This window comes from Talpa occidentalis, unplaced genomic scaffold, assembly GCF_014898055.3.
Source record: "Talpa occidentalis isolate TD23 unplaced genomic scaffold, MPIMG_talOcc4v2.1 talOcc4.12, whole genome shotgun sequence".
NCBI classification, from domain to species: domain Eukaryota; kingdom Metazoa; phylum Chordata; class Mammalia; order Eulipotyphla; family Talpidae; genus Talpa; species Talpa occidentalis.
Window position 1 is genome coordinate 58,887,130 of NW_023601212.1, and position 27,545 is coordinate 58,914,674.

The window sequence follows — 27,545 nt, forward strand, 5'->3', positions numbered from 1 at the left end:
AAGGATCAGAAACAACCAGACAAGTCTGGAAGGAAAAGAGAAAAATCAAAACCAAGACAAAAACTGCCATTGTCACCTCCCCACGGGTCTCTCATCCACATCTGTGTCACCCAGTCCACGACCAAAAGGCAAGTGTAGTTTTCTAATGTGTCTCTCAGCTCCATGTGCCTCCTCCAGGGCTCATTCTGGCTCCCTCCTGCTTCCTTCTTTCCTCAGTCCCTTCTGTAGCTTCTTCTCTCCCTGCTCAGCTACACCCTCCCTTGGGTGGGGCAGGAAACCTGGAACCTCCCCTTTTCCTGGGGACCACCCTGTTACAATGTCACCCAGTCCATAGCCTGTGCCTGCCACAGAACTGATCCTCAGTGATAGTTGTTGAGTCAATGAGCTGTGTGCTCTGAGAGTTCCAGAAAGAATGGGTGTGCAGTGAAAGAGCTGAGGAAAACATCAACCTCCAAGCTGAAGAAAGGAAGTTCTATAAGGGATGGAAAGTGGTAGTTTCCTATGGGATGAGTTTTCTGAGCAACTGGTAAGAAAGGGAGCGAAACCACTTATATGCTAGCACTTTCTGGAGTTGGATGGAAAGATAAAGGGAGCATTGATGGAGAGCAATGGGATCTTTAAAAAGGAGAAATTCCTGGGAGTCTGCAGAGTGCTGATACATAAGTGCGATGGGTACGCCTCAGATGCACATCCTCTTTTCCAGCACAACTGTATTTTACCTGCTGGCAAAGAGCAACAATTCACTTGTAGCACAGGAAGAAAGCTGCTGAAAATCAAAGGAAGCAGCAGGCAGGAACCTACAAGGAAGTACCACATCCCCATCCCCAGACAGAAAGCCTGGGAAGAGAGTACTTTAAATTCTGCTCTGCCGTTTTCTGGGAGATGATTCTGTTGTAAATTATTGAACATTTCATTTAAACTTCATAAATAAGGAACTTGGATGAAAACGTTACATGTTAGATCCGTTTGGCAACATATAATTTCTGTCTTACTCCCGCGATCTGTCACCCTTCATCTATGTTGGAGAATTTTTACTTCATTACAGGCAATTGAAGGTCTCAATCAGTTGCCTGAGAAAAGTAGTTTATGTCCCAAAGGTAATCTAATTTCTCCAGCCAAGGATGTACCTGGGACTCGCTGAACATATTGACGGAGATAAATGTGTGCTTCGAATGGATCTGGGGGCACCGCAATCACCCACTCAATCTAGTAACAGGTACTTGGCCCAGGCAGGGGCCAGATCCCCATTGATACCTGGACTCCCTGAATCATTGGTGTCATCAGTGCAGTGCCAACAGCTAAGCCTCAGCCAACTGACAAGAGGTAGGTAGAGGACCAAACTGTACCTGCAGGGGGAGTTTTTTGTAGCTGATGAGATCACCCACCAAAAAGGACTCAAAACTCCAGGGCAGGTCTCTGAGCATGGTGACCATGTGGGCAACTGTCACTCAGGGCCAGCCACTAGATATTATGAACATGGGTTCATTTAATCCTCACAATGACCCTCTGCATGAGAGACAGTGATCCCTCCCATTCCACAGAACCTGAAGCTCCAAGATGTTAAGTAATCATAGTTTCACATAATCACATAGTTTCACATAAGTAATCATAGGAGATGGCAGAGCTTGAATAGAAACAAGTCTGGCAGACCTGAGAGTCTGTCAAGAGTCATTGTTTACCTCCAATGGTGTTACTTTAGGGAAAGAACTAAGGGTGAGGAAATGGGTGGCACTGGCTGATTCTACTGCATCCCTTCAAAGAAGCACAGGCAGTAAGGATGTGTAGTTTCTACCACTCTTGAGCATGGGGGTGATTTTTTGCATACTCTATACTAAAGATGTACTAGGGGTGGGAAAGGCACAGCACCCTCTAGAAGCATCCAGCATTCCCCTTCATGAGACTAAACCCATTGCTAAGGAAAGGTTGCTCAATGCATTTCCAATCAAGACCATTTCAACTATTTCAGGGACCCAACAGAAGTCACAGCTGCTCTGGAGTGGAATTAAAATGATGGGAGAGGCAGGATTTTCCAGTCATCCTAAAACCCCTAGACCTGAGGTCAGGAGGCTGAGTGCCATCTCCAGCTGCTCGCAGATTTATTCTATATCTTCATTTCTTTTTATGAAAAGATGGTGTGCTGGATTGAACAGTGCTCCCCTCAAATTCATGTCCCCTTAGAATATGACCTTATTGGGAAATAAGATCTTGCAAATTAAAACAAGTTAAGATGGATTAGAGTGGTCCCTAAATCCGAAGTAACTATTGTCCTTACAGACATCAAGGGAGGATGTCACGTGTTATGAACTTAAGTTTATGTCTCCCCAAAATTCGTACGTTGGAATCCTCATCCCCCAGGATGATGGTATTAGAAAGTGGAGACTTTGGGAGGTGATGAGGTTATAAAGGATGGGGCCCTCATGAATGGGATTAGTATCCTTATTAGAGACCTCAGAATGTTCTCTTGTTCTTTCTGTCATGTGAGGACACAAGATGATGGCCCTCTATGAACAGCGTGGGAACCTCAGTCCTTCCCGCACTGAATCTGGTTGTGCCTTGATCTTGAACTTCTTAGCCACCAGAATTTTGAGAAGTGTTTGTTGTTCAAGCCACCCAGTCTGTGGTAGTTTGTTATAGCAGCCCAAGCTAAGACACCAAACCAGAGACAGAGGTTGGACAGATGCAGCTGCAAATCCAAGGAATGCCCACAATTGCACAACCAGAAGTTAGGAAGAGACAAGCAAGTTTCTTCACGAAAGCCTCAGAAGGAGCATAACCCTGCAGTCACCTTTATTTTGGACTTGTAGACACCATAACTATGAGAATACAGCTCTAGTGCTCTAAGTCACCTTCTTTATGGTCATTGGTCATGGCAGCCACAAGAAACTAGAGCAGATAGAGAAAAGACTCCCCACCACACCTTCCTCACAAGGCTATGGTGAGGGTAGAAATACATTCAGGTATTTGGAAAAGAACAAATGTTACAGAAATGCAGAATAGCATAATCATCAGACATGATCAGACAGGTTTACACAGGGCCCCACAAAGAACCTACCAGAAAGACTCAGACTGGCGGGGGAGAGGGGCACCCTATGTATAATTTGATCTTGTTGCATTTTTCTATAATCCCAAGACCTAATAAATAAGGATGAATTTGATGCTAGAATAATGACCACCAAAGATGTCCACACATGAATTTCTGGCACCTATGACTGTGTCATCTTACATGGCAAAAAAGAACTGGTAGATATGATCAAGTTAAGGATCTTGAGGTGGGAAGATTACTCTGTACTATCCAGATGGGGTCACTATCATCACAAGGGCCCTCAAAAGAGGGGCCAGGGAGGCCAGAGTCAGAGTTGAAGTTGTGATGAAGAAGTCAGAGAAAAACATAGCTGAACCTTCTATGTTGCTAGTTGTGAAAGTGGTTAAGAGGCCACAAGCCAAGCAATGTGGGTGGCCTCTAGAAGCAGGAATAGGCAAAGGAAGGGAATCTTTCTTAGAGCCTCCAGAAGGAATGCAGCCCTGCTGAACCATTTTAGTCTTCGGACCTCCTGAACTGTAAGATAATAGATTGGTGTTGTGTTAAGTCACTCAGTGATAGTAATTTGTCACAGCAGCAGTAGGAAATTAATACATCAATCAAACCAGTTAGTCTGAAAATGAATATGGAGAAAGGCAGGGAAAGACTACAGTTAATTCCACATATTCTGGGAACTCCAGTGAGCCTTTGTATTGATCCCCAAATAATTGCTCTAGAGAGGCATATAGCCTTTGATTGGATAGTTTTACATGCCCTATATTTTCCCAGCATCCCCCAGGGATCATCCAAAAATTGGATCCATATTCTGGAACCTGAATTACTCACCCTGGTAGGAAACCCACAAATCTTTCACATCCTGCTACAATAAAGGCCTGACAGCTTTGTGCTCATAAAGAAAGTCCACCCATTGGTGCTCCCTAAAGGACCCCAGGAGTCCCCAGATGCCCTGTTCCCTATGTATAAATGGTGCAGCTTGCTCCTCATCTATAAGAAATGCTTTCAGGTCCGTGCCCACTCAGTTCCTCTCAGTTACACACTCCCCCAGTTCACAATTTAATCTCTTCGCTAGTTGTATCAACCACCAACCTGAGGCTGTAAGTACCACAGGGAGCCACAGGAGAACACACTTCTGAAGGTCACTGACCTTCAGGGCAGCCTCACTGTCTTCCCAAAGGGACAGCAGCAGGAAGGAAGATCTGCACTGACGAGTTCATCCTATTGACTCGGTATGGATTTTGTAGATGGTAAGAATGGGATTTCCTATTAGAGAAGATGAGGAGGGCTTTCAGGAAGCACTAAACACCAGATCTGCACAGGAGTCTACAGTCATTCTCTTTCCTCCTTTCAGCCTTCCCCACCCTCTGCACACATGAAATAACCATTTTTTCTGCATCTACCAATAGGTCTGATACCTGGCACTGAGTATGGAATTGGAATATCCTCCGTTATGAACTCACAACAAAGTGCCCCAGCCACCATGAATGCCAGGACTGGTGAGTAGGAAGACTGGGAAACAAAAACACTGGGATACCCTGTAAGCCTGAGGAGCCATGGAGGCTTGTCCTGGCAAGGACAGGAAGGCAATAGCCCCCTAGTCAAGAGGTCCCTGAATAACAACTATCAGCCTAGGAACAACATCTGTCTGCAGTTCTTTGATTCCCTATGCCTAACCTCCACAGTCTGGAATGCAGGAGGGAGCCCCTCCCTCCCTCCTGCTCCCCAAAGAGCTGTGCATTGTCCTCAGGGGCTGAAAGATTGCCCAGAGCTATGCAGAGCAGAAGCAGAAAAACCCCAAATAGTCTGGTGTCATAGCAACTCATACTTCTACCTAGAATACCCCAGAGATCATCCAAAAATTGGATCCATGCTTGGTATGGATTTCCTAAGTAAATAGGATTTCCTAGGTAAAAATAGGATTTCCTATTAGGGAACATGAGGAGGGCATTCAGAAAGGACTAAATACCAGATCTGAATGGCAGTCTACGGTGAGTAGGACACCACAGAATGCGGTATCCCCCACTGTGCACCTCAGAAGCCCTCAGAAAGGTCACAGGGCACAGGTCTAGACTTAGGATAACTCACTAAATCTAACAGCAATGGAAAACTTCACTGGAGACCCTTCCTACACTAGATCCAATACTTTTACTCCCAAATCCCAAGAAGTCATTCCTGTCCCTTAGGTATAAGCAACTTGGACTGGATGGAGGATTTGGGACTAATCCCTGTTCCAAGGCTCATTCTAGCAAAGACAACCTCTCTAGAGAAGCATTTGGATAAGAGGGCCCAAGAGTCCCCAAATGTAGTTCTCTGCTCATCCATGGCCGGGTCAGTCATATTGGCCTTGGGAATGGGTAGAGTTATCAATGACACATCTCTAATTGATGGTGGTTCCCACTTTGCCCTGATTGGTTTCCTGAGAAAGGCTTGGAGAAAAAGAACACAAAGATTATGGAAACCAGCAGATAGCTCTGTCCCAGAAGTGGTATTAGAGTCTTTCTGTAGATTGTCCATCTGTTTGTCAAGCCTCTGGCCATCTTTCAAAGGGAAGATGCTTAACAAAATGTGAGATGTGTCAGCAATGACAAACTAATCCTCATAGTCAGCAGGCCTGCAGAGAGCTTAGAAACACACTGGAGTGGCCAATTCCCAAAACTACTGGCCCTCTTATGAGAACTGTGTAAAAGAGGCCACTTCTGGTCATCCACAGAACTTGACAGTCCCCGAGACCTCATGGTGACGGCCTCTTCAGAGACCTCTATCTCCCTCATCTGGACCAAGGCCAGTGGCCCCATCGACCACTACCGGATCACCTTTACTCCATCCTCTGGGATTGCTTCAGAAGTCACTGTGCCTAAGGACAGGACCTCATACATCCTGACAGATCTAGAACCTGGGGCCGAGTACATCATTTCCATCACCGCCGAGAGGGGTCGGCAGCAGAGTCTGGAGTCCACTGTGGATGCTTTCACAGGTACCAGACCAGCAGAAACCTCAGCTGGGCTCAGAGATCAAAGGCATTTAGTATGAGAGAGTCATGCAGGCAACCTACTTTTCCAATGCTCCATTTTCTTTAGAGAAGGAGAAGCATGGGTAGGGGCATTAAAGATGGACAAGAAGCTAATAAACACATTGAGGGAATGGTTAGAAGTAAAGGGGAGAAAAAGAGAAAATTTGTGTCGATTTCCTATAGCCTGGACATAATTGTTGATTCTGTCTATCTTTTTGTGCCTGCACTACATCAGTGGGCATTCAGGGAATCATGCTTAATTCCTTCTAGGACAGAGGTCTAAAATCCTGGATGAGTGTTATGACTAACTCACGGAGGTAATGCTGGTTTTATCCTGCTAAATGCATTCATTTTTTTCATTATGTGGGCTGGAAAGGAAAGAGAGGGTAGGGCTGGAGAGTAAGGACTCTGGGTCAGAGAGAGCAGGGTAGTCCTTGTGAGCAAGGAAAGCAGTCCCCACAGTCAGATGACTCCCCATGGCCCCACATCCACACATGTTTCAGAACCACCCTCTCCTCTGCTTTGCAGGCTTCCGTCCTATTTCCCACTTGCACTTTTCTCACGTGACCTCATCCAGTGTGAACATTACCTGGAGTGACCCATCCCCCCCGGCAGACAGACTCATTCTGAACTACAGCCCCCGGGATGAAGAGGAAGAGATGATGGAGGTCTCCCTGGATGCCACCAAGAGGCATGCTGTCCTGATGGGCCTGCAGCCGGCCACAGAGTACATTGTGAATCTGGTGGCCGTCCACGGGACAGTGACCTCTGAGCCCATTGTGGGCTCCATCACTACAGGTGAGGTTGGAGGGCTTGACAGCAGGTAGTAAAGGGGGTTCCCACACTAGCTTTGCACAAATCAATGAAATTTACAAAAAAAAAAAAAAAACAAAAAAAAAAAAAACACCCAAGGAGGAGGGGACTGCCTCATTTGACTGGAGGGGTCTGTGAATTATTCTGAAACTGTCACCTCTTTAAGAACTGCATAAAATGCATGCAGTGAGATTCTTTCATTTAGAAAGTAGGACAAGCCCAATGTCTTGAGGCCAGAGCTCCAATGCATTGGTCCAGAGGTCCTCCGAGGCGAGGAGAAAGCCCTGGAGAGAGCATATCTCCAGGAGGAAACCGTCTACAGTGAGGAGGCACCTATTCCCCCTCTCAAGAGCCATCTCTTAACTGCTCAGCAAGGTCACTGATGCAAATGATGATCCCTCAGAATCTTAGGGTTGACATGCAGTCATGTAGTGAGCAGGTACTCAGAGAATGGCATCTATTTACCTGATGTTTGAAAAACGGGCAATCCAAGATGAACTGGATCATTCTCCTCCTACCATTTCCAAATACAATCCCAAATAGTCCACATGTGGATGAGGACATATGCATTTGGGGAGTTTCCTACATACTGAAATCACAAGCTGGACAAATGGATTAAACACTCAGCTGCTTTCAACTTTGCAATCTTCTTGCAGGCAAAACAATAAAATACACAGCATAAATGAAATATAGTTTAGGAAAGTGGATTTTTTCTGGAGTTATGCTCTGAAATCTCTCTACAGTCAATAAACAGTTTTCCTGAATTAAACCAAAACAGCTGCTAAAAATATAAGACAGAGATAGAGCTAGGTTTGTCCTAGAGAAATGATTCAAGAAAAAAAAAAAATAAGGTTACCTTTCAGTTCAAAACTAAACACGAACTTTAGGGAACTTCCCAGCTGACCTTTATATAGGTAATAGTTGCTGCACAGACATAGACCTTGCCAGCTTGACTTCACGTGGTTAGAATGACCTTCATGAACATGTTTTGGCCACAGCTGTGAAGTTGCAAGTGAGACTTCAGTCTGGCCTGATTTTAAGGACGTACTAGTACATAGTAGGGTCGTGTTTAGCTCCAGGACACCATTAGATCTTGGTCTACATAAAACTAGGAACAGAAGTTCCTTTTTCAAAATGTGCTTTCTGTCTTTTTCTCACAACTGCCTGGCTCCTGATAGGAATTGATCCCCCCAAAGACATCACGATTAGCAATGTGACCAAGGACTCGGTTGTGGTGTCCTGGAGCCCTCCTGTTGCACCTTTTGATTACTACCGAGTATCGTATCGGCCAACACAAGGTAATACAGTTTTTGACTTCTCAAAGATGAGTGAGATCTGGAGTTGGGGGAAGACCATTATGGGTGAAATTATAGGCCATTGGCTATCACCTGCTATGTGCAATTTCCCTTTCTGTGGCATGCTTCACCAAAATGAAGTGGGTTGATGAGGAGGGGCTAAGAAACCCTGTACTTACCAACTCTTCTTGCAAAAGTTGATTACAGTTATCCAGGCAACAGGCCCTTCACCAGCAGAAGTAACTGGTCACTGATATCTACACAGTGTAGTGAGGAACAAAGAGTCCTAAAAGAATCTGCGAGGAGCCAGGGTGATGCGCACTCTCCTGAGAGAGAGAAATCCAGGACTAGACTCCTGGAGATGTCTAGAGACCCAGCAAGAGGCATGGAAGGAACCGCAGTATGGTGGTCCTATTTCTGATACTCTTAACCAAGTTATAGGTCAGAGACATTAACCCAGACACCATCTGCCTCCTGTCAATTCTTGTTAGTACAAGTTGGTGTGTGTGAGGGGGGAGAGTCATGCTCACTTTCAGTGAGGAGGTGGAATAGTTTTCCACATTGTCCATCTTTGGGCTGCATGAATCACTCCTTGCAGCCATCCTCTCCACCTTACTTTAAGACCAGCTTGTCAGAAAGCCATCTAACAAATAGTTCTTTTTTCTTTGCTCCAAGAATACTGTAAAATGAGGGGGTGGGACCAGCATGGATGAATTCTTCAGGTTCTAACATTCCAAGCCCATGAATCACTTCTCTTCCCTCTTCACTGAGTGTGGGGGCTTACATCCTACTGGTCTTCATGACAGAGGGCTATGGGGGGCTCTCGTGCCTACTGCAGCATGATCTGGCAGATGAAGGATTCACTAATCTTTAACTGTGGCTTCTGTTCTTCCTTAGTGGGTCGGCTAGACAGCTCAGTGGTGCCCAATACCGTGAGAGAATTCACCATCACCAAGCTGTATCCAGCTACCGAATATGAAATCAGCCTCAATAGCGTGAGGGGCAGGGAAGAAAGTGAGCGCATCTGTACCCTCATGCACACAGGTAGGCAGATCTTCCTGTCATGGGTCAAGTCGGGGCCCTGGTAACAAAATGATGAGGCAAGAAGTAAAACTATTCTGAATAACACAGAGGACACTGGCTCTGGGTTCGAGGGCTCTATTCCTAGGTGCTTCCCCACTGCTTGTGTCATGCAAAGTAATGTGCAGTTTCTCCCCCACCCCCCCATACTGCTCTCTCATGCTGGGAGTTTAGAGTCACCCTCCAGGCATCTTACTGATTTACGCCAGGAATTTTCATGAAACTTCTGTATGAAAAATGACCTTTAAAGATGTGTGATGGAAGTGAATTTCAGAACAGACATCCAAATCATCCCATGTACTTTTTGAAACAACTCAGAGATTTCCTCTCCGAGAAGGACAGCTTATTATTCCAATAACCATCTTGGAGTCATATGTGGCCAGAAACCACCAAGTAGCTGCATTACCTCTTGTTCGAAGCTCCTGGGAAGAAGAGGTGATTTATTCTGGAAAATGAGCCCCTTGGATGGGTCTGAGGGCAAGACATGACTCCTTCAGCAACTCTACTCCCCTCCTTCTCTGCCCCTCAACCAGCCCACTCTGCAGAACCAGGAAAGATTTGCTGCAAAAGTCACCAGAGGAAACAGTCAAACATTTCTTTCTCCAGCCCCTAAGCTAACCTCCACTAAGCTATTATTTCCACAGCAAATGGGAAAACATTCAGTTTGCCTCATAGGAGAATGTCTGAATTTCCTGAGGTGGCTTAATTTCCTCAGAGAATGATATCTCCTAAGTGATGGAAAAGTAACTTGGAATCCCTCACTGCATATGTAGATGTCCAGAAAGAACATCTGTAAGACAGCGGCCAAGGATATATTCATTCAAAAATTCAAAAAAAATTATTCTTCTAAAGACCTCACAAGATGTTCTGATCCTCCCTGCTCTCCTTCTAGACCTATGATTACAGAAACTCAGTCATGTTTTTGGTTCAGTTTTAAACCATCAAATTACCTGTGGCCACCAAAGCAGCAATAAATATTGACCATAAGTGATGTCCAACGAGTCAAAAGAAGTTCCCTTTGCATCTTCCTGAACATCTTAGAAATTCATTAACTAGACTTCTTCTCATTGAAGGCAATAAAATGAACTTCAAAAGCTTCTGCAAGATAAAGGAAAGCAATAACTTGGGTCAAAAAGCTCATTCGTTGGGTCCTTCCTTGGTGATAAGCAGCAAGTATCTTCTAAAATGGATAATCAAGCCGAAACTACCCTCCTCCATGTTGGGAAGAAGTAACTCAACAACTACCAGCAACAAGATTGCTCAGATAAATGTCTTACTTCATTGCTGTTTTAATGTGAAGTTATAATTTTACAACTTTTGGAAATGAGTACCCCTCCAGGGTCTTCTGCTTAACCTAGAGATCAAGCTAATCACTGTCTCATAAGATTTTTCATCTTCTTTTCTCATAAAGTTGCTTCTGTAGGCATTGTTGAAGGCAGGTTATGGATACAATTCAAGTGTTAAGTTTGTAAAAATATTTGTAGGTTGTTGCTTTGAAATGAGGGAGATAAATAAGCAATGAAAACTTTCAGTTAGAGAACAGGGATGGATCAGTAGCACATTTTAGTGCCCAAAACTAAATTAGGTTGAGCTGACACCTAAGCTACTGTAATAACATCCATTTCTAAAATAAATCCTGAGTTTAAGGGAAGGAGGTATTGTAATAAAACAAATGCATAGAGAATATGAAAGAGAGAACAGGAATGTGATCTTATAACAAGCAAACTCTGTTCTGCAGACAGAGCACACTTGCTCTTAAGCTTGGAAGAATCAACTTGACTCTCCATGCCACTAAAAGGATACCCAGGACTCAGTACAGAGAGAGCCTTGTGAGTGAGAAAGCAAGAATTCAATAATCAGATATGACTTTCGAGACAACTTGAGTCTTATTCAATCACTAACCAAGTGCTTATCAAGTACCATGTAAGTTCTAGGTGTTGGGGATTCTCCCGTTTTCATGGAGTTACAAGTTCATCAGCAGAGACCATTCCACAAGGCATGCCTTTAAATTTACAAAAATCCAAGTAACATGGGAATTATACTACTGGTTTCTGACACTATCTGAAAGTAGTGCTTCCTATAAAACCTTTCTAAGCTGAAATAGCATAAAATGAAAAAACAATTACCATTAAATTACAGGAAAACTTTTTTTTGAGATTCTCAGACCAAAAAGCAACCTAATAAATCATACCAAATAACATATAAAACCTAAAGTAACACTAACATATAGTAAAAGCAGGAAATATGTAATACATAGCCTCTATTAAAGAGTTCTTGGGGAAGGAGTTTGGTAGGGTCACTCTTGCTGTTTAGGGTACCGTCACCTCTAGAACAGTTGATGCCAAACAAATGCTGAACACTACTTTTGCTTTTTTGCCTTTTGTCATAAAAGTGAAAATCTTCTTCAGATTTCTTTCAGTTACCAAAAACAGATACTGCTATAGGTTTTTTGTGAAACTAAAATGGCAGAATCTGAACTTTCAAAAAATGGGGGATACCTGTATCACATTAAATAAAGAAATACAACAATTTCTAGTTTTTCTCCATGTAGGCTTAAATGTCTAAAACACAATAGCATACCTTGGAATTACCCACAGCATCTGAGCATCTGACAATGCTCCTAAGAAGTTAATGAATTAATCAATAGGAAGATCTGGGGCAATCAAGGAAGAGCTGTGTACTTAAAAGGAAGGAGAAAAAATAGAATATTAAGGGGATGATGGAATCAGAAGAGGGGAAAATAAAAAGGTCTCCCCCTCACCATTCTGTATAGGGTAGAAGTATATATGTATTATGGGTGACAATGTGGGAGAAAATATGAATGAAACTCATCCTGTAGTTGCTCTTACCTTTACCTGATCTTCTATTTTCTGCTTCAGCCATGGACAACCCTGTGGATCTGATTGCTACCAACATCACTCCCACAGAAGCCCTGCTGCAGTGGAAGGCACCAGCGGGTGAAGTGGAGAACTACGTCATTGTTCTCACACACTTCACAGGTGAGTGTCTGCAGCCCTACATATTTGACAGGTGGGAATGGTGAGAATTGGGGCTGAATAATAATATGAAATTAAAGAAAAAATTCAAAACATCTTGTCCATCCAATGAATCAATCAGAAATTTTCTTGTTTCAATTTCAAGGTGTCTCCAAACTTTATAATCTATATCAACTATAATCTATATTCAACAATAATCAAGAGTTGAAACTTATGTGAAAAAGGCATACAACCAAGGAAAAATAAATTATTTATTTATTTAATTAATTAAAAAACAAAGAAATAGCACTAGCAAGACAAAATTCAGAATTGGCTAAGACTTGCCCCAAAATTCTACAAGCAAGAAAGCAGACTTTTCTAGATATTTCAGAGTAAGAAAAGCACTGACGTTATAGGACCATATTTGGAGAAGACACAGGCCACATATCCAGACCAAAAAGTTAAGCCAACACAAAATCTTCAGTTTCAGTGTCTTCATCACCATATTCTTTTCGACTTACACTATTTGAAGTTGGATGGAGGAGCCCAAAGCAAAATAATATCGAGTAGTCCAAGTATCTAGGCCTGAAAACATTATTTCCCTGCCTAATTATGCATGTTATCACAGAACTGTTGTGGGTTATAAGCAGGAATCCTAAGAACATAGATACTAGAAGACAGAAGGCAGGCAGATGTCTTAATTTTCAAGAATAATAAAGTCAATTCTGCAAGCTACAAAAAAAAAAGTAAACTTATTGTCAAAGCTTGGGAATGTGAAAACCAAAACAGACTATTAAGCAAATTGAAAAAAGAATCAGTGATTACTAGATTACTATATACTATATGGTTGAACATTTCACTAAAAATAAGGATCAATAAAATCATATTATTTCCTTGTTTTTTATTGGCAATTCTGCTATCACATCTGTATTTTATCAAGGCATTAGAAAACCTCACTTATCACTTAGATGAAAAAATACGTAATGGGTCATATTTGGAGAACTGATAGATGATTGAATGATAATCTTCAAAAATTGAATATCATTACCATTGATACATCCTGGCCCCTCTGTGCATGTACAATACATCTTAGCTCCTATCACCCCTGTTTGCATAACATGGTCCTGTATTTCTGAACTCTCTCCATGCCTTCTCAAGCTACCATTCATTTGCACATGCTGTTTCCCCCACCAGGAAATTTTCTCCTTACTTGTCTGCCTAGAAAAAAAATCCTTCAAGTCTTAGTTGCAACACTATCTCCTTTTTCAAAGCTTTCGTTATTCTCCCAAGGTAGCCAGACACACCTGCACAGGTACAAAGTCCACAGCTTCATTCTAGCAATTAGCTGTCATTTATGCAACTTTTGATGTCCTTTCATGTACCATATGACACCATAAGGAATTAGAGACAAAATACACAGATTTACAGAACCCAAGCTAGTGAAGCTGTAATAATTAAACGGTCACCACTCAATGCGAGTAATGACAAAGGCAAGCACAGAACACCTTGGGCCACATCTAATGGGTGGATATTATTTGGGGTCAGGGTGTTGAGGGAAAGAAAGGAGTCAGTATTAAATAAAATTAAAAAAGAGAATAGGAGGAAAAGCATTCCAAGAAAACGCTCAACCAGTGTGCATCTGTAGAAATAGGAGAGCATGAGGAATTCCAGGAACAGACATAGCTAGGATGGCTGCAGCACTGACTGATAGCAGGATGTTGCAAAGGGAGATACTCAAAAGAGAGTCAGTAGGTGTGCTCTTCCAGAGACTTATTCTGCATAGTAACCTGCTTGCCTGTCTTCCTATGCCAACTACAAGAAAATTGAAATCTCAGCCCCTACCTGATTTGGAGAAGTGCCTAGTTAACTTTGTTGAATGATGTGGGAATAATATAAAGACTCAACAGAAGGGCTTGGCCCTGATCTAATGAACAGTTTTATCAACATCTTGATGAGTACAGAGTAGACATGCTTAACAAATTTGTGTATAAAGCAAACCTGTGATCAAAAGAATTCAAATACAAATATATCTTAATAAACTGAAACAGTGGCCCAAAACTCAATCAATGAGGCAAAATGCAATAGGCCTGCCCGTGGGTACAATATGTCAATGGAACAAGGTCAGGTTGAGGAGGTCATTATAAACAAGGCCTTTGACTAGTACCCATCTCAGTATGTGACAATAATATCACATAAATGGCTCAGAACCTAATGAATTAATATAATTGGTGCAAATAGAAGCCATGATTTTATTGGTCAGAATATCTCAATCATTGTTCTCAAGTCCCTCCTAAGTTTTATATTCCAGCAGGATCACAGATAAAACTATTACTTGTTTAGTGAAAAGTAGCCAGGTTTTAGACTTGTCACATAAATGTAATGAGATTTGGAAGCCAAATTTTCTGTCTATAAGAGAGAGAACTTGATTATTAAAGGTGATCAGAAAGGGGTCACATCAACAAAGTATTTGGCTTATTCTTTGTAACTCTAAAAGCCAGATTACAAGTTATAGAAAAGAAGGCCTCACTGGTGGGCAAGGGATTAAGTCTCCGTACTATCAAGCCAGCCAGGGAGCTAACCCACATTGCGCAGCAGACCTCTCCTGTCTCTCCCCCTGCTCCCCTCAGCAGTGTACATCAGTAGATCTGCCTGTTTTGCTCCCCACTCTCACCACCCCCTACCTCTGGCCTATACCCCAGTTCTTATATGCATAAATATATAAATCTTTAAAGATAAGTTGTAGAAAAAACAATTTAGCCTCCAGATAAGGAATATTTTTCTCAATGAAGATATAAAACAAGATAAGAGGGGATCCTTGTATGGAATTAAATACTAAGCAAAGTAGCCTCTAAGACATTCTTTCCAAAACTCTCTAATATTAAATCCTTGTGAAATGCCTTTGGAACTGATCAGTCTTTCCTAAGTCAAATAGCCTTATTCAGTCCTTATCCAAGTTCATCTCATTTCAGTTGCTGGAGAAACCATCCTGGTTGATGGAAGCAGCGAGGAATTCCAGCTTGTGGACCTGCTTCCCAGTACCCACTATTCTGTCACTCTCTATGCCACTAGTGGGCCTCTTACCAGTGGCACCATCAGTACCAACTTCTCTACCCGTGAGTACATGGTCCTCTATATACCTGGCATTCCTGCAGACTTTCATGGATACTGAAAATGATCAGTTTCCTTGTGGTGGACTAGGTTACAATCTCTAGGCTTTAGACACTGTAGCTATGAGTTGTTCTAATTTGGGTCGATTGCAGCCCAAGTGCCAATGAAAGTGACCGTGGCTCACAGTCAGCAGACACTTGTCTGCTTTCTCCTCTCAAATACTAAACACTACTTGGGTCTGGCTTGCAGCAGTAAAACCAAACAAAGAGAGGCCAGTAGAGGGAATACATCTGGTCCTGAAAACCTGATGGACATTAAAGGCTGTGGTATCGGGGAGAAAGTTATTGTGTATAGTCAAGACCAAAAAGAAAGGTAGGCAGAAGTCTAGATGGGGGCATGGTATAAGTTTAAGAGTGAACTCATGAGGTTGACTCATGTGGGCTGAACAAGATCATGACCTCAGACCAGAGGGGCAGAGTGGAAGATGCTATACTTGCACCCAGATGCCCTGATCAGGAAAATGGGGAATAACCTCAAGAAAGAGATAATTGTTCATGACATTGAACAGTTATCTTTCTGACCCAGGAGTGCCCTTTATACTCCTGCCCAAGCCAAGCCAGAACTGGGGTCAGCATGTGAGCAGCCCAGCGACCACATAGGTGGTGAACTTGCCTAGCATCAGACAGGAAAGGCTGGAGGGGTCATCGCTCCTGGCATTTTCTCCTCTTTGCAGTCCTGGACTCTCCTGCAAACCTGACGGCCAGTGAAATCACCAGACAAAGTGCCCTGATATCTTGGCAGCCTCCCAGGGCAGAAATTGAGAACTATGTCTTGACCTACAAATCCACAGATGGAAGTCGAAAGGTGAAATTTTGCTATAAAGGGAAAAGATCATTTCTGTCAAGCAAGACCATGTAGAAATTGACTGGTGGGAAGTGGCTAGGTTTCCCAGTATGGATGCAAACCCCAGTCTGCAAGTCAGATATCTGGGAGTGAGTCCTGGCTTCAGGAATATTACCCTCCACACACGTTGAGGCAAAGCACTGATTCTGTCCAAACTTTAGTTTCTTCTCTAGATAATGGGGGGTCCTACTACTGCAACTTCACTAGGTCATGGTGGTGCTTCCACTACGATGATGCAAAGCACATGGGAAACTTCCAAGCTTATATAAGTCTATGGTATTAGATCAATTTTTCATTAACAAGGCCAATGAGCTGAATACCAAATTCAACAGCCTTTTATCCCTGATGATAAGCGTTATAAAGATTACATCTATATAGCCTAAGGTAAAGATCTGGCAAATTTCTGTTTTATGTGATCGGTGGAAATAACCATCTAGAGTACTACTTGTCAATACTTTTTCAAAATGATATCATATTCAGAGGCTGAATGAATTTGCAAAGATTAGACAGAAGCAGACTGGTCTGGAGGATATGGAGCAGGGAGGTTCAACTTCCTGTTTCTCAGCTCCCAAGGATGCCCAGAGCCACCTGACAATCACTGGCTTCAGTAATCCAGGAGCCTTGGGTTACCCCGACATGCTCTGTGATACAGAGCTGGCCTAAACCGCACATAGAGCTATCGTCTCTGCTTATTGGCATGGCTTTTTCCTCATTATGGGATGTAGAAGATGAAAAGGGACGCTGCAACACTGACCTAGCAGGCCATGGGCCCTACCCCCGCTTCACGCTCCCCTTCACTGTGGGTCCTCACTCCCTTCCACTTCTCTTCCTCTGGCTGGCTCCACAGGAGCTGATTGTGGATGCAGAGGACACATGGATCCGACTGGAGGGCCTGCTGGAGAGCACCGACTACACCGTGCTTCTGCAGGCGGCCCAGGACACAGAGCGGAGTGGCATCACCTCCGCCGCCTTCACCACAGGTGAGTCTCACTGCCACTTTGATGCCTTCTTCTCCCCTGTGTGATGTTTGGCTCTTCAGCAACCTCTGCTGAGACTTGGCCAGGGAGGAAATTATCAAAGTAACTGTATTGCTTCTTCCTGCGAGTAAAATAATTATTTCCTCTACTCGCGCTTTCTCCCTTCCAAGTCTCTGCTAGGAAAGCGCTCACTACCAAGACAACCACAGGAACCAGCAGTGTAAATCCTTGATCCACCTGGACCAAGTAAATGCACCAAGTAAAGACATCAGGTGCCTATTCAGATTTTCTGCATGTATTTTTCCAGCCAAGCTTGTAATCAGACTCAACTAGATAAAGTAGCAAGAGAAAACCCTCAATATTAAACATATAGGATTCTTTTCCACACACAAAGCTCTTTTACATTCCTGTGGTCTCAGCTCAGTCCTTGTGGCAACTGGCAAGGAGGGCATTATTATTCCCATTTCACAGCTGGTGAACCTGAGGACATGGGATGGCCTCCATGGCTGATAAGTGACTGGATCAGAACTCGAACCAAGTTCTACTTCTAGTTGCTTCTCCTGCCTTCCTGTTTTTGAGTATCAGCCAAAGATGCCTGAAAATGGCCTTAATGGATAAGAGTCACCTAATGTGTATAACAGGAAATCAACTAATACCTTACCTTTAAGGGCTACTTGATAGACACTCTTCTGACTGCATTATGTGTATTATCCAATATAATCCTCCTGACAGCCGAGGAGGTAGGTTCTATTCTCTCCATTTACAGAGGAGGAAATTGGGCCACAGAGAAGTGAGGTAACTCACCCTAGATCCCATAGCTGTTAAATGGGAGCTGGGGTTTGACCCGGTAGTTCTGGCTCTGGGATCTCTGGGATCTGTGCTGTCAACACTTCTTGCTTCCACTTCACACGCCTCTCTGTGGTCTGTAATGTGGGACTGCCTGGCCCAGACTTTGAACTCTCTCCCTGTCCCACATCCTGGGGTGTGGTAGTGCACACTTGAGGACAAGTGTGGGCCGGTATGTATCCACAGACACTCTGGGTGACTGCCTTCCCAGGACCCCTGCAGGACTGGATTCCTATCTGTGCCCCAGAGCCCAACTCCCATCACCAGAGCAGTGGTGAAAGTCTCCCATCTAACCTAGGTGTCTCCCCCACTAAACTTCTTCTAAATGACAAAGCAGGACATTGGATCAAATACACCAAAATGTCCCAGTGAGACTGAAAATGAATCTTCCTTTTCCCTCTTTGATACTTTCTAACAGCTCACAAAGTATCTATAATGAGAAAAACAACTTTTCTAATTAAAAAGTAAAAATAAACCTTGGTCACAAATAAGATACCAATCCAAGATGTGTTACCATGTGGAATTTGGAAGACACTTGACTTCTTTTATGGGTCTAAAGTCAATTATGGTCTCACACAACCTCTCAAAAGGATCTTATCTCACAATGAAGGTGCTACCCTCTTCTTGTTCAAGGCTTTCCCCGCACATTCACAGGTTAATTAAAGGGTCCTCTGTTTGTTCTTTTTCAAGCTGCCACCCAAAGACCCATGGATTGGGGCTTTTCACTGAATTAAGCATTTCTTTCCCTTAAAAATGACACAGATGACAGAAACATCAGCAGAGCACCCAATTTGCATATTTATTAAGTCTAAACTAATCATTTCATCCCCCAAATGCATGGGTTTCACTGCTTGCTCAGTGTAGTATGAGCTTTTAATTCCCATCCTGGTAATGCCACAGCTGGTGGCTGTGAGCAGTGTGACAATATGCCTGAGGTTTCTGCACTGTCTTGCAGCTGTGCCTCACTCCAATCCACCTGGGTTATAAAAGTATACCAGCTTTTGTGCCCCTCTGGCCTCTTGACATGAAGCTGCCTCAGGGAGAATGCAATAGTTTGGGTCTGGGATCCCAAATCTGGGAGCTCAGCAAGATTCAATAAGTGAAGAGTTGATAATTCATGAAAATCTGGAAAGGATGTGGAGGGGTGGTAGTTTTGTCTGGTGGACAGTGCAGGGAAACCATAGGGATGTGTTTAGGGTTTTTTTTTTTTTTTTTTTTTTTTAATGAGACTGCAACTGACACTGGACTCCTGGGGCATGACCAAAACCAACTCAGAAAAGAGAACAGTCATAGCCCAGTGCCTGTACAATCAGTGTAGCTACTGACCAAGTTCCTCCACTGAGAGGTTGGGGGAGTAGAGACTGAATCCCTACCACAACATGGAAAAAATGTGTCCGTGTCTAGCAGCTTTTGTAGAATTCTAGTGGAAAGCTCGAATTTAGATTTAAGTCACTGATGCATACCAAACCCTGCTGCCTTTGTCTTAGAGATTCATCAGAACCCACTGAAATGGCCAGTTGCAGAATGAGAAATTCACGCACAGATTCATGCATTTGAACAGATGATGCGCAGATCCTGGCACACAGGGCAGACATAATAAATGCCGGTGGAATTGAATAGTTACATTCCAGTTGTGGAGCATAGAAAAGGGGCTTCTAGGGAATCAGAGCTGCAGGAAGAGAGGAGTCTCAAGATCCCTACGGGAAAGGCACGGACAGAGGACCTGCCCGCAGTCTAAAATCCCTCTAATTTCAGGCTCTTTCTGCCATCCCAAATGCAAATTTCTCAGAATAAATTCCACTAAACCTACATGTTCATTTACATGTCAATATTAAGTCCTCATTGCCTGTGTCACCCTCTCCCCAGACCTTTTCTACACCAGTGTCCCCACCAAATGTAAATTTATTTAGGAGGAAGAGAACACAAAGATATCAGCTTCCTGAGGTAGAGATGAGGACGCTATCAAGAAGGGAGAGATTGGGGTTTGAGCTGGATTCCTAATGGAGGAATCTAGTCATAGGATGAGGGGTCTCTGACAGTCAGGACACCCAGGTGTTTCTTATTCCAGGACTCCCCTGCCACCCCAGATGATCTCCCAAGACCCCTTGAGATTGAATTGTTTCTGCAAAGAGTGGTTAAGGCAGCAGCACCTCGGGTCTGATGGTTTTTCTGAGCCTTCCCTGATGCTCATTGCATGCCAGCCCCTCCTCACCTTCCTGCCCTCCGAAAGGACCTGGACTTACTCCCCCACACACCTGAAGCCATATAGCACACCCTCCTGTGGGTTCCTGTTTGCTTAAAAGAAGAGGAGGGAAGTCCTGCTGACCAAGAGGTCTGAGGAATACCAGAAGCATCCTATGTGATGGCAAACCAGGGTTGATATATTTAGAGGCTGATTTCATTCTAGTAACTGGCATCCTTTCCAACTTCACTGACAGTACTGGAGCTTTCCTCGTAGCTGCATCCTATTCTTAGGTCGTGCTGATCTCAGCTGATCATTCTACGCATTTTTTATGCCTTCTCTTATGGAACAAAAGCACTCAATGTTGGACCCCAAAGTCAATTCTTTACACTGACAGACCCTCATCTTGTCCTGAGGGGGCCAAGATTAGAGATTCATTTCAAGCAGATGCCTACTTAATGGTCTGGAAGAGTTTGATGTTTTTAAAAATAAAATAAAGGAGAGAAAGAAAAAAGAAAAGAAACAGCTCCCTCAAAAACTCCTTTGATCAAGATGTCTTCCCTTGTTGCATTCCTGCCATACAACACAAACCCATTTCATTCTTTCTATCATGTTAATAGCTTCCTGTCCTCTTGTCTCTGGTGTTTGCATAAGACTCTGGGGGGAATTAAATACAAGTAGTATGGAAGAGAAAAAATATGGATACATTATTTATAATTTACTGTAGCCTGAAATTTCATCCAAGGTCTACTTGTCTTTTTAGAGACATGAATATAAATGAGGAAACAAATATTCCCTGCAGAGCAACAGGGACTTGGTAAAATAATCTTGTGAGAGGCAGGTTTCATTGTCTTTTTAATACTATAAGAAGCAAATAAGGCTTTTGCTAAAGCTTGTCCGCAGAGACAGTGAACACCATAAAATAGGTTGCCTTGACCTTGAGGTTAAGCGAAGACAATCATTTGCGGAAGTACCCAGAGATGGGTAATGAGTTTTCTTTATTGCCTTTGCTCCTCTCCCTGCTGCCTCACATCCTGGCTGAGCTGCTCTCTGGGCATTTCAGGAAAACTCTGGGACTTCACTCTTGCACAGCTTTTGTTTTTGAGGTTGTGAAAATTAATGAAGATTTGCAAACCTTGGGTTCTGTGGGGTCATGCAAAACTCACAGTTATCAGTTGGAAAGGAACGCCTAATGATCACTATCCACTGCTATCTACTCTTACATACTCCACACTTCCCCTTCAAAGTAGGGAAGTGAAGGGACTGATTCTCTCTGCTCCACTACTTAGAAACAGCTAGTGTTCTTGTTCCATTGAGAAAACCAAACCCTCTCTGTCAAAAGAGAGATTCACCCTCTCTTTTCTTTAGCACCTGGCTGTGAAGAAGGAGGTAGGACACAAAGCATCCTACTTGAACAAACTACCCCCTGCATGTCCAACTCTGATGATGGATAGGTTTCCGATGAGAGGTCTGAATTAATCATACTGCTCCATTTATCATTATCACCACTGTCAGTCTCCCTCAATCTCAATCTCTGTATTTATTCCTCTATTTCCCTTTACTCCCACCTTCTCTTCCACTTTTTATATGCAACTATTCTGATGCATTAAATTTGTCTCCTTTTTGTTTTCACTTCTTAATCTTGGAAAATTGTTTTGAGTATATTTTAAATATATGTAAATGGCATTGGATTATATACTCATTCCCCGGTCTCCTATTTTTTCACTAAGTGCTGATTTTAAATCCATTGATGCCATGCGTGTGTAGACACTTTTGCTTCCAACTGTTGCAAAAAAGTTGCATGGTATGCACACATCAGTTCTTACCTCCCAAAGATGGTATCAGATAATCTACATCCTCCTACTACCACAAATGGTGGTGCAATAAATACCTTGTATGTGTATGTGTCCACTTAAGGATGAGTAAGCAATGCCCTTGGGATATACACCCAGAAGAGGAACTGATGGGAGTGTGTTTACATGGTTGAACTGAGAATTCTTTTCCAAATGAGTGTCATAGTCTAACAGCGCATGAAGGCTTCCATTTCCCAACAATGTGCATTGTTCTTAAAGACTTGACATGATCCAGCTTTGTAATTTTTGACAGTCTAATAGGCATAATTAATATCTCATTGTCCTTGCTGAATTCATTTAAATGATAATGAATTTGAGTTTAAACAGTTCTTCATGTTATTTATCAGTCTTTCAGTTTCTTTTTTCTGTGAACAACAAGTTCATCCAGTTTGTCTCTCTCTATCAGGGTTCCTGTGCTAAATAAGTATTAGTTATTTATTATTATTTGAGCTTTTGCAGTCTTTTTACAGAAATCTTTCCCTCCCATAGGACACAAAGATATTCTACATTCTAGTTTAATTTTATATTGTCAATTTTGTATGTATTAGATGGGAATGCAGTTTTCTTTCTAAAGTAAGGATTACTAAATAATCATTCTCTGTTGACCTGTGGTTCTTTATTGTATATAAAGTTCCCATATTTACATGGATCTGTCTCTGAACTACTTCTTCTAGTCCAAGGTCTGTTTATCTGTTCTCGTGCCAGCACGACATTATTTTTTTTATATCTGCATCTCAGTATATTACTACTACTATCATAAGAGCTTGTAGAACAAGTTTCCTTTCATCTATTTTTTTTAATCTTTTTACTTAAATCTTTTCAGAGAACTAACTCCTCAATCTGATCTTCCAATGCATTTATTTATTCTTGATTGTATCTAAATCTTTTATAACCCCATCTATTGTAGTCTTACTTTTCACTCATATTACTCTTACCCACTATTTCTAATCCTTTATCATTTTTGTGTTTTCTTCATATTGTTAATGTCTTTCAATACCTCCTTAAGTCAAATTTCATGCTTAATTTAAAATTGGTGTATCTGTTCTAATAATTTGCATCAGATGATTAATGCCATTCTGCATCCCGTATTTTTTTTCACAATTGTCTTTCTCCTTAATAAATGGATAGTCTGACCTGTGAGGTCAGTTGCTCCATCAGATGATATTTTTATTAGAAAAACACTAAATACATGTAAAGGATTAGGTAATGACCATTCCACAACAATACAGGGAGAAGCAAAAGCACAATAAAACTTTCTTCTAGCCTATCCTCTCTCCTTTTTTTGTACTGTTTTGTCTAGGTTTTGTATTAGGGTTTTTTATTTAATTTTTTATTTATATATTTTTAACATCATTGTAAAATTTTAAACAATGTTTGATTCCCCCCCACCCCCAGGTGTAGGTCCCCATAGAATTTCCTTCACCAATGCACCCATGTACCATCACCACAACCCCCTGTGCTCCTCCCTCCTTCTTTCTGATCCCTCTCCCTCCTCCTCCCCTGCAGGATGTCTCTGGTTTATAATTGTCTGTTTGTTTTTGTTTTGTTTTGTATTGTTATTATTTTTCCCCTGATGTCTTATTTGGTTCCTCTATATTCCTCCTGTAAGTGAAACCATCCAGTATTTTTCTTTTTCCTTCTGCTTATTTCACTGTACATAATTCCTTCTAGTTCCACCATGTTGCTGCAAATTGCATGAGTCTATCTTTTTGATTGCTGAATAGTATTCCATTGTGTATATATACCACCTGTTCTTAATCCAGTTATCTATTTTTGGTCATTTGAGTTGTTTCCAGTTTTTACCCATTATAAAAAATGCTGTATCAGGTTTAATTGAACGAGTTGGATAGTGTTTGCTCATGTTTTCTGGAGATCATACAAAATTCATGATTATTTTTTCCTGTCTTAACATTTTCTGTACTTTTTTATCATAAATTTGAAAGATTTGAAAGTTTACCTTGGATTTCAAAAAAGAAATTAAAATAGTAAAGTAAAATTGAGGAAGCCTTTTTGAAACTGGGTGTCTTATGACATTTCAGCTGCACAAGAGAGGTTGTACAGTCATCTTCAGTAGCTCTGAGAATTCAGACTGGAGGCTTGTATAAACAAATGGTTACATTAATTACTAGGTATCTGATTATTTTCTGACATAATTTATTTTTCTTCTTGTTCATTGTTTTTATATAAAAATGCAAGAGATTTTTATCTTTTGATTTTTTGTAACCTGCTACTTTGCTTTATTCATGAATTGTTTCAAACAGCTTTTTGGAGAAGTCCTTAGGGTTTCCTATATATATAGTATCATCTCTCCTGCAAACACAAATAGCTTCACTTCTTCTTTTGCAATTTGAATTCTTTTTATTTCCTATTGTTGTCTGATTGTTCTAGCTAAAACCTCTAACACAAAATTAAACAGAAAAGGTGAGAGTAATGTCTTTGTGTTGTTCTTCATCTTAAAAGGAAAGCTTTTTGTTTTTCAACATTGGATGTAGATTTGTGAAATATGGCTTATATTTGCTGAGGTGGTTTCCTTCTGTGCTCATCTTGTTTGGAGTTTTTGTCATAAATGGGTGCCAGATCTTATCAAATGCTTTCTCTTCACCTATTGACATAATCATATAATTTTTATCTTTTCTTTTCTTGATGTGTTGTGTTTATATTGTTTGACTTGTGTATATTAAAACATCCTTGCGTCCCTGGGTAAATCCCACTTGATCATGAGGTACAATGGTTGTGAAATATTTTTGAATTTGATGTGCTATTATTTTGATGAAGATTTTTGCATCAATATTCACTAGAGATATTGTTCTGTAATTTTCTTTTTTGTGCTATCTTTGTCTGGTTTTGATATTAGGGTAATGTTGGCATCATAAAATGTATTACAAAAAATTCCCTGTTCTTGGGAGTGAACAGGTAACCTTGCCCTGTCCATAGACTCAGACTGCATCCCACAAACCTGCAACCATAAACCCACTTTTGAGAAAAACTTTGAGACTTCGGTCCTGATGCTGTGGCCTCAGGAGTGAACAGTGGGTACTCTCCAAGTCACCGACCCTGATCATTTCAAAGATTGTATCCAAGAACAGAAAACAGGGAAGCACTCCCAGGCAGTGAGGGCTAGCTATCTGATTGCACTTGTGAGTCACGTAGTTCACTTCACTCTGCTCAGCATTCAGCCTTCGGAGGCCCAACACAAACCAATTTCTGAGCAATTCTTCCGGTGAGTGCCCTGGTTCTGTTGATCTCACAATTACATCTAGAAACACTTAACCATGAGACATTTCACCGTACTGATCACTTGGCATCGCTTTCCTCTTAACTTGGTAATCACCACAACTTGTGCTCTAAAAAAAAAAAAAGCCTCTATGTCAGACCAGGCCCTAGTAATTGTACCAAAGGGAAGAAAATAAGTTTCGTCCTAAATTTTTGCCTTGGGGAAAATTATTGAGGCAACCTGTTAGGGCCAAATTTAATTTTTTACAGAGTATTAGGGATGCCTGGAATCTGCCTTGATTCTCTCCCCTAAAAATGTATGCAGCCACAATATATGTGCCACAGACCCTGCAGAACCAAATCAATGTGTTCTTGATTATTAACTAAGCCAAAGTCCAATAACTCTTGGGCCTTCCTGGTGGCACAGGCAGTTGAGCACAGCACTGTGAAGCTGTCCACAGCCTCACAGAGCAGGTTCAGTCCCGGCCGGCCGGGAAGAAACCCACATGGCACAGCAGACCTCTCCTGTCTCGCCAGCTGCTCCCTTCAGCAGTGTATTTCATCAGTCTGCCTGTTCTGTTCCTCACTCTGTCTCTGGTGAATCCTTCCACCCTCCCGTGCATCTGACATATACCCCGGTTCTTGTATAAATAAATCTTTTAAAATATATATATTTCCCTTTAAAAAAAAAAAAAGTCCAGTAACTCTCAAAGCAGAACTTAATGGTGAAAACTGGAACACACAGTTTAAATGCAAGGATACTCTTATCCCCTTTCTTTCCCACTCAATCTAAATCTTAGGATTTGCCCACTCAAGACATACCTACTGGGAAAGAAAGAAGAAAGGAAGGAAAGAAAAGGAGAGAGAAAAAGAGAAGAAAAGGGGGAGAGAAATGGGGAGAGAAAGAGAGACCAGTCTATTTATCCATTCAGCCATATGTATCTAGGCAGAAAAAGCAGGCCCTTGAGGGCACAGTCTAGCTTGCAACACCACCTCTTGACTTCTCTGAAAAGAGAAAAATGAAACAGAGGAAAGAGTGGAGTTCAAATCCAGCTGGTCTTCAGACTCATCTGAGGACGTCTGGTAAAACATTATATTTGTATGAGGTTGTCATTTTGAGATTTGGGGGAAGATGTTCTGTTGGGAATATTTCAGGTACTGGGGAGAAATTTGGGGTCTGGCTGGTCCCTTTAAGAAGCCCACATGGTTCGGGAGGAAGGGCTATTAGTCACAAGGAAGCAAGTGAGCTGAAGACAAAGCACGATGCACAGACCTAAAATGAGAAATTGAGTGAGTGAGAGGAAAGGAGAGAAAAGAAGGTAGACACCAGGTGGAGAATATTCTAGAAGTCAGGAAACCATGCGGATGCTTCCAAAACAACAGGGAGAGGGAAAGCATTCATACCAGGCCTTAGAAATGCTGTTGTAACCTCTAGGAACAGATGGGATCAGGACTCTAATGAGCCCTAGGACATGCTGGCCATGAAAAGTATGAGCTTTCAAGCAGCTCTTAAAGAAATCAGTTTGGGAAAGTAAATATATTTAATTTAAACATAAAACTATCTGAGATAACTTTGACCTTTGGGGACTGAAATGCTTTTATGATAAATATAGACATCAATTAATGCTTTGCTGTACGAATATCTGCAGATTCAGTAAACTGTATCATAGAATTCAAGGAGCACTTTTAATTGAATTCAAGGAGCACTTGACTTAGGGTCTGAAAACTTGAGTTCAAGTGACAGGAGAAAACCATGCAGTCCTTCTGAACATAATTTCTTTCCCTGTGAAATAAGTCTTTGATCTACAGCAATCTGTCTTCCTCTCAAATCTTCTGCCAGAATTAAATGAAAATAAAAACATACTTTGTAAAAAAAGTCCTATAGAAATTTATATATATATATATTTAGAATATATTTTTATTCTATATAGAAATTTCTAAGTTCTATAGAAATATATTGTTATTCCCTGGGGTTGCTATGAAGTTGGCGGTGCCTTTGTTTTAAGCTACCTTTAAATGGGAGCCACCCATGATGAAGTTGAAAGCCTTGTGCCAGAAGGAATCAACTCCAGAGGGGCCTCCTGTGAAGTCCATCGAATCCCAACAACCTCTTCCTAACACAGGATGCTTTATTGATCATTCATGATAAGGCTCTTAGATGAGCTTAGCCAAAACGATTGTTTTGTCTCCTTTCTTGTGTAGCATTATGCTGTCTTTTGAGCTATTGCCTCTCCCAGCAAGCTTTCTGAGTGG

At 41.9% G+C, this 27,545-nt stretch overlaps 1 protein-coding gene across 1 annotated transcript in view; it reads left to right on the top strand.

The window, feature by feature from the left end:
• TNR (tenascin R) overlaps positions 1-27,545 on the top strand; it is a 189,335-nt gene that overhangs the window by 147,143 nt on the left and 14,647 nt on the right. The window contains exons 9-17 of the mRNA XM_037506424.2: positions 4,444-4,533; positions 5,748-6,011; positions 6,576-6,845; positions 8,039-8,158; positions 9,053-9,199; positions 12,115-12,234; positions 15,180-15,323; positions 16,052-16,182; positions 17,069-17,201. Coding sequence (XP_037362321.1) covers positions 4,444-4,533; positions 5,748-6,011; positions 6,576-6,845; positions 8,039-8,158; positions 9,053-9,199; positions 12,115-12,234; positions 15,180-15,323; positions 16,052-16,182; positions 17,069-17,201 — 1,419 coding nt within the window. The remainder of the gene's footprint in view (positions 1-4,443; positions 4,534-5,747; positions 6,012-6,575; positions 6,846-8,038; positions 8,159-9,052; positions 9,200-12,114; positions 12,235-15,179; positions 15,324-16,051; positions 16,183-17,068; positions 17,202-27,545) is intronic.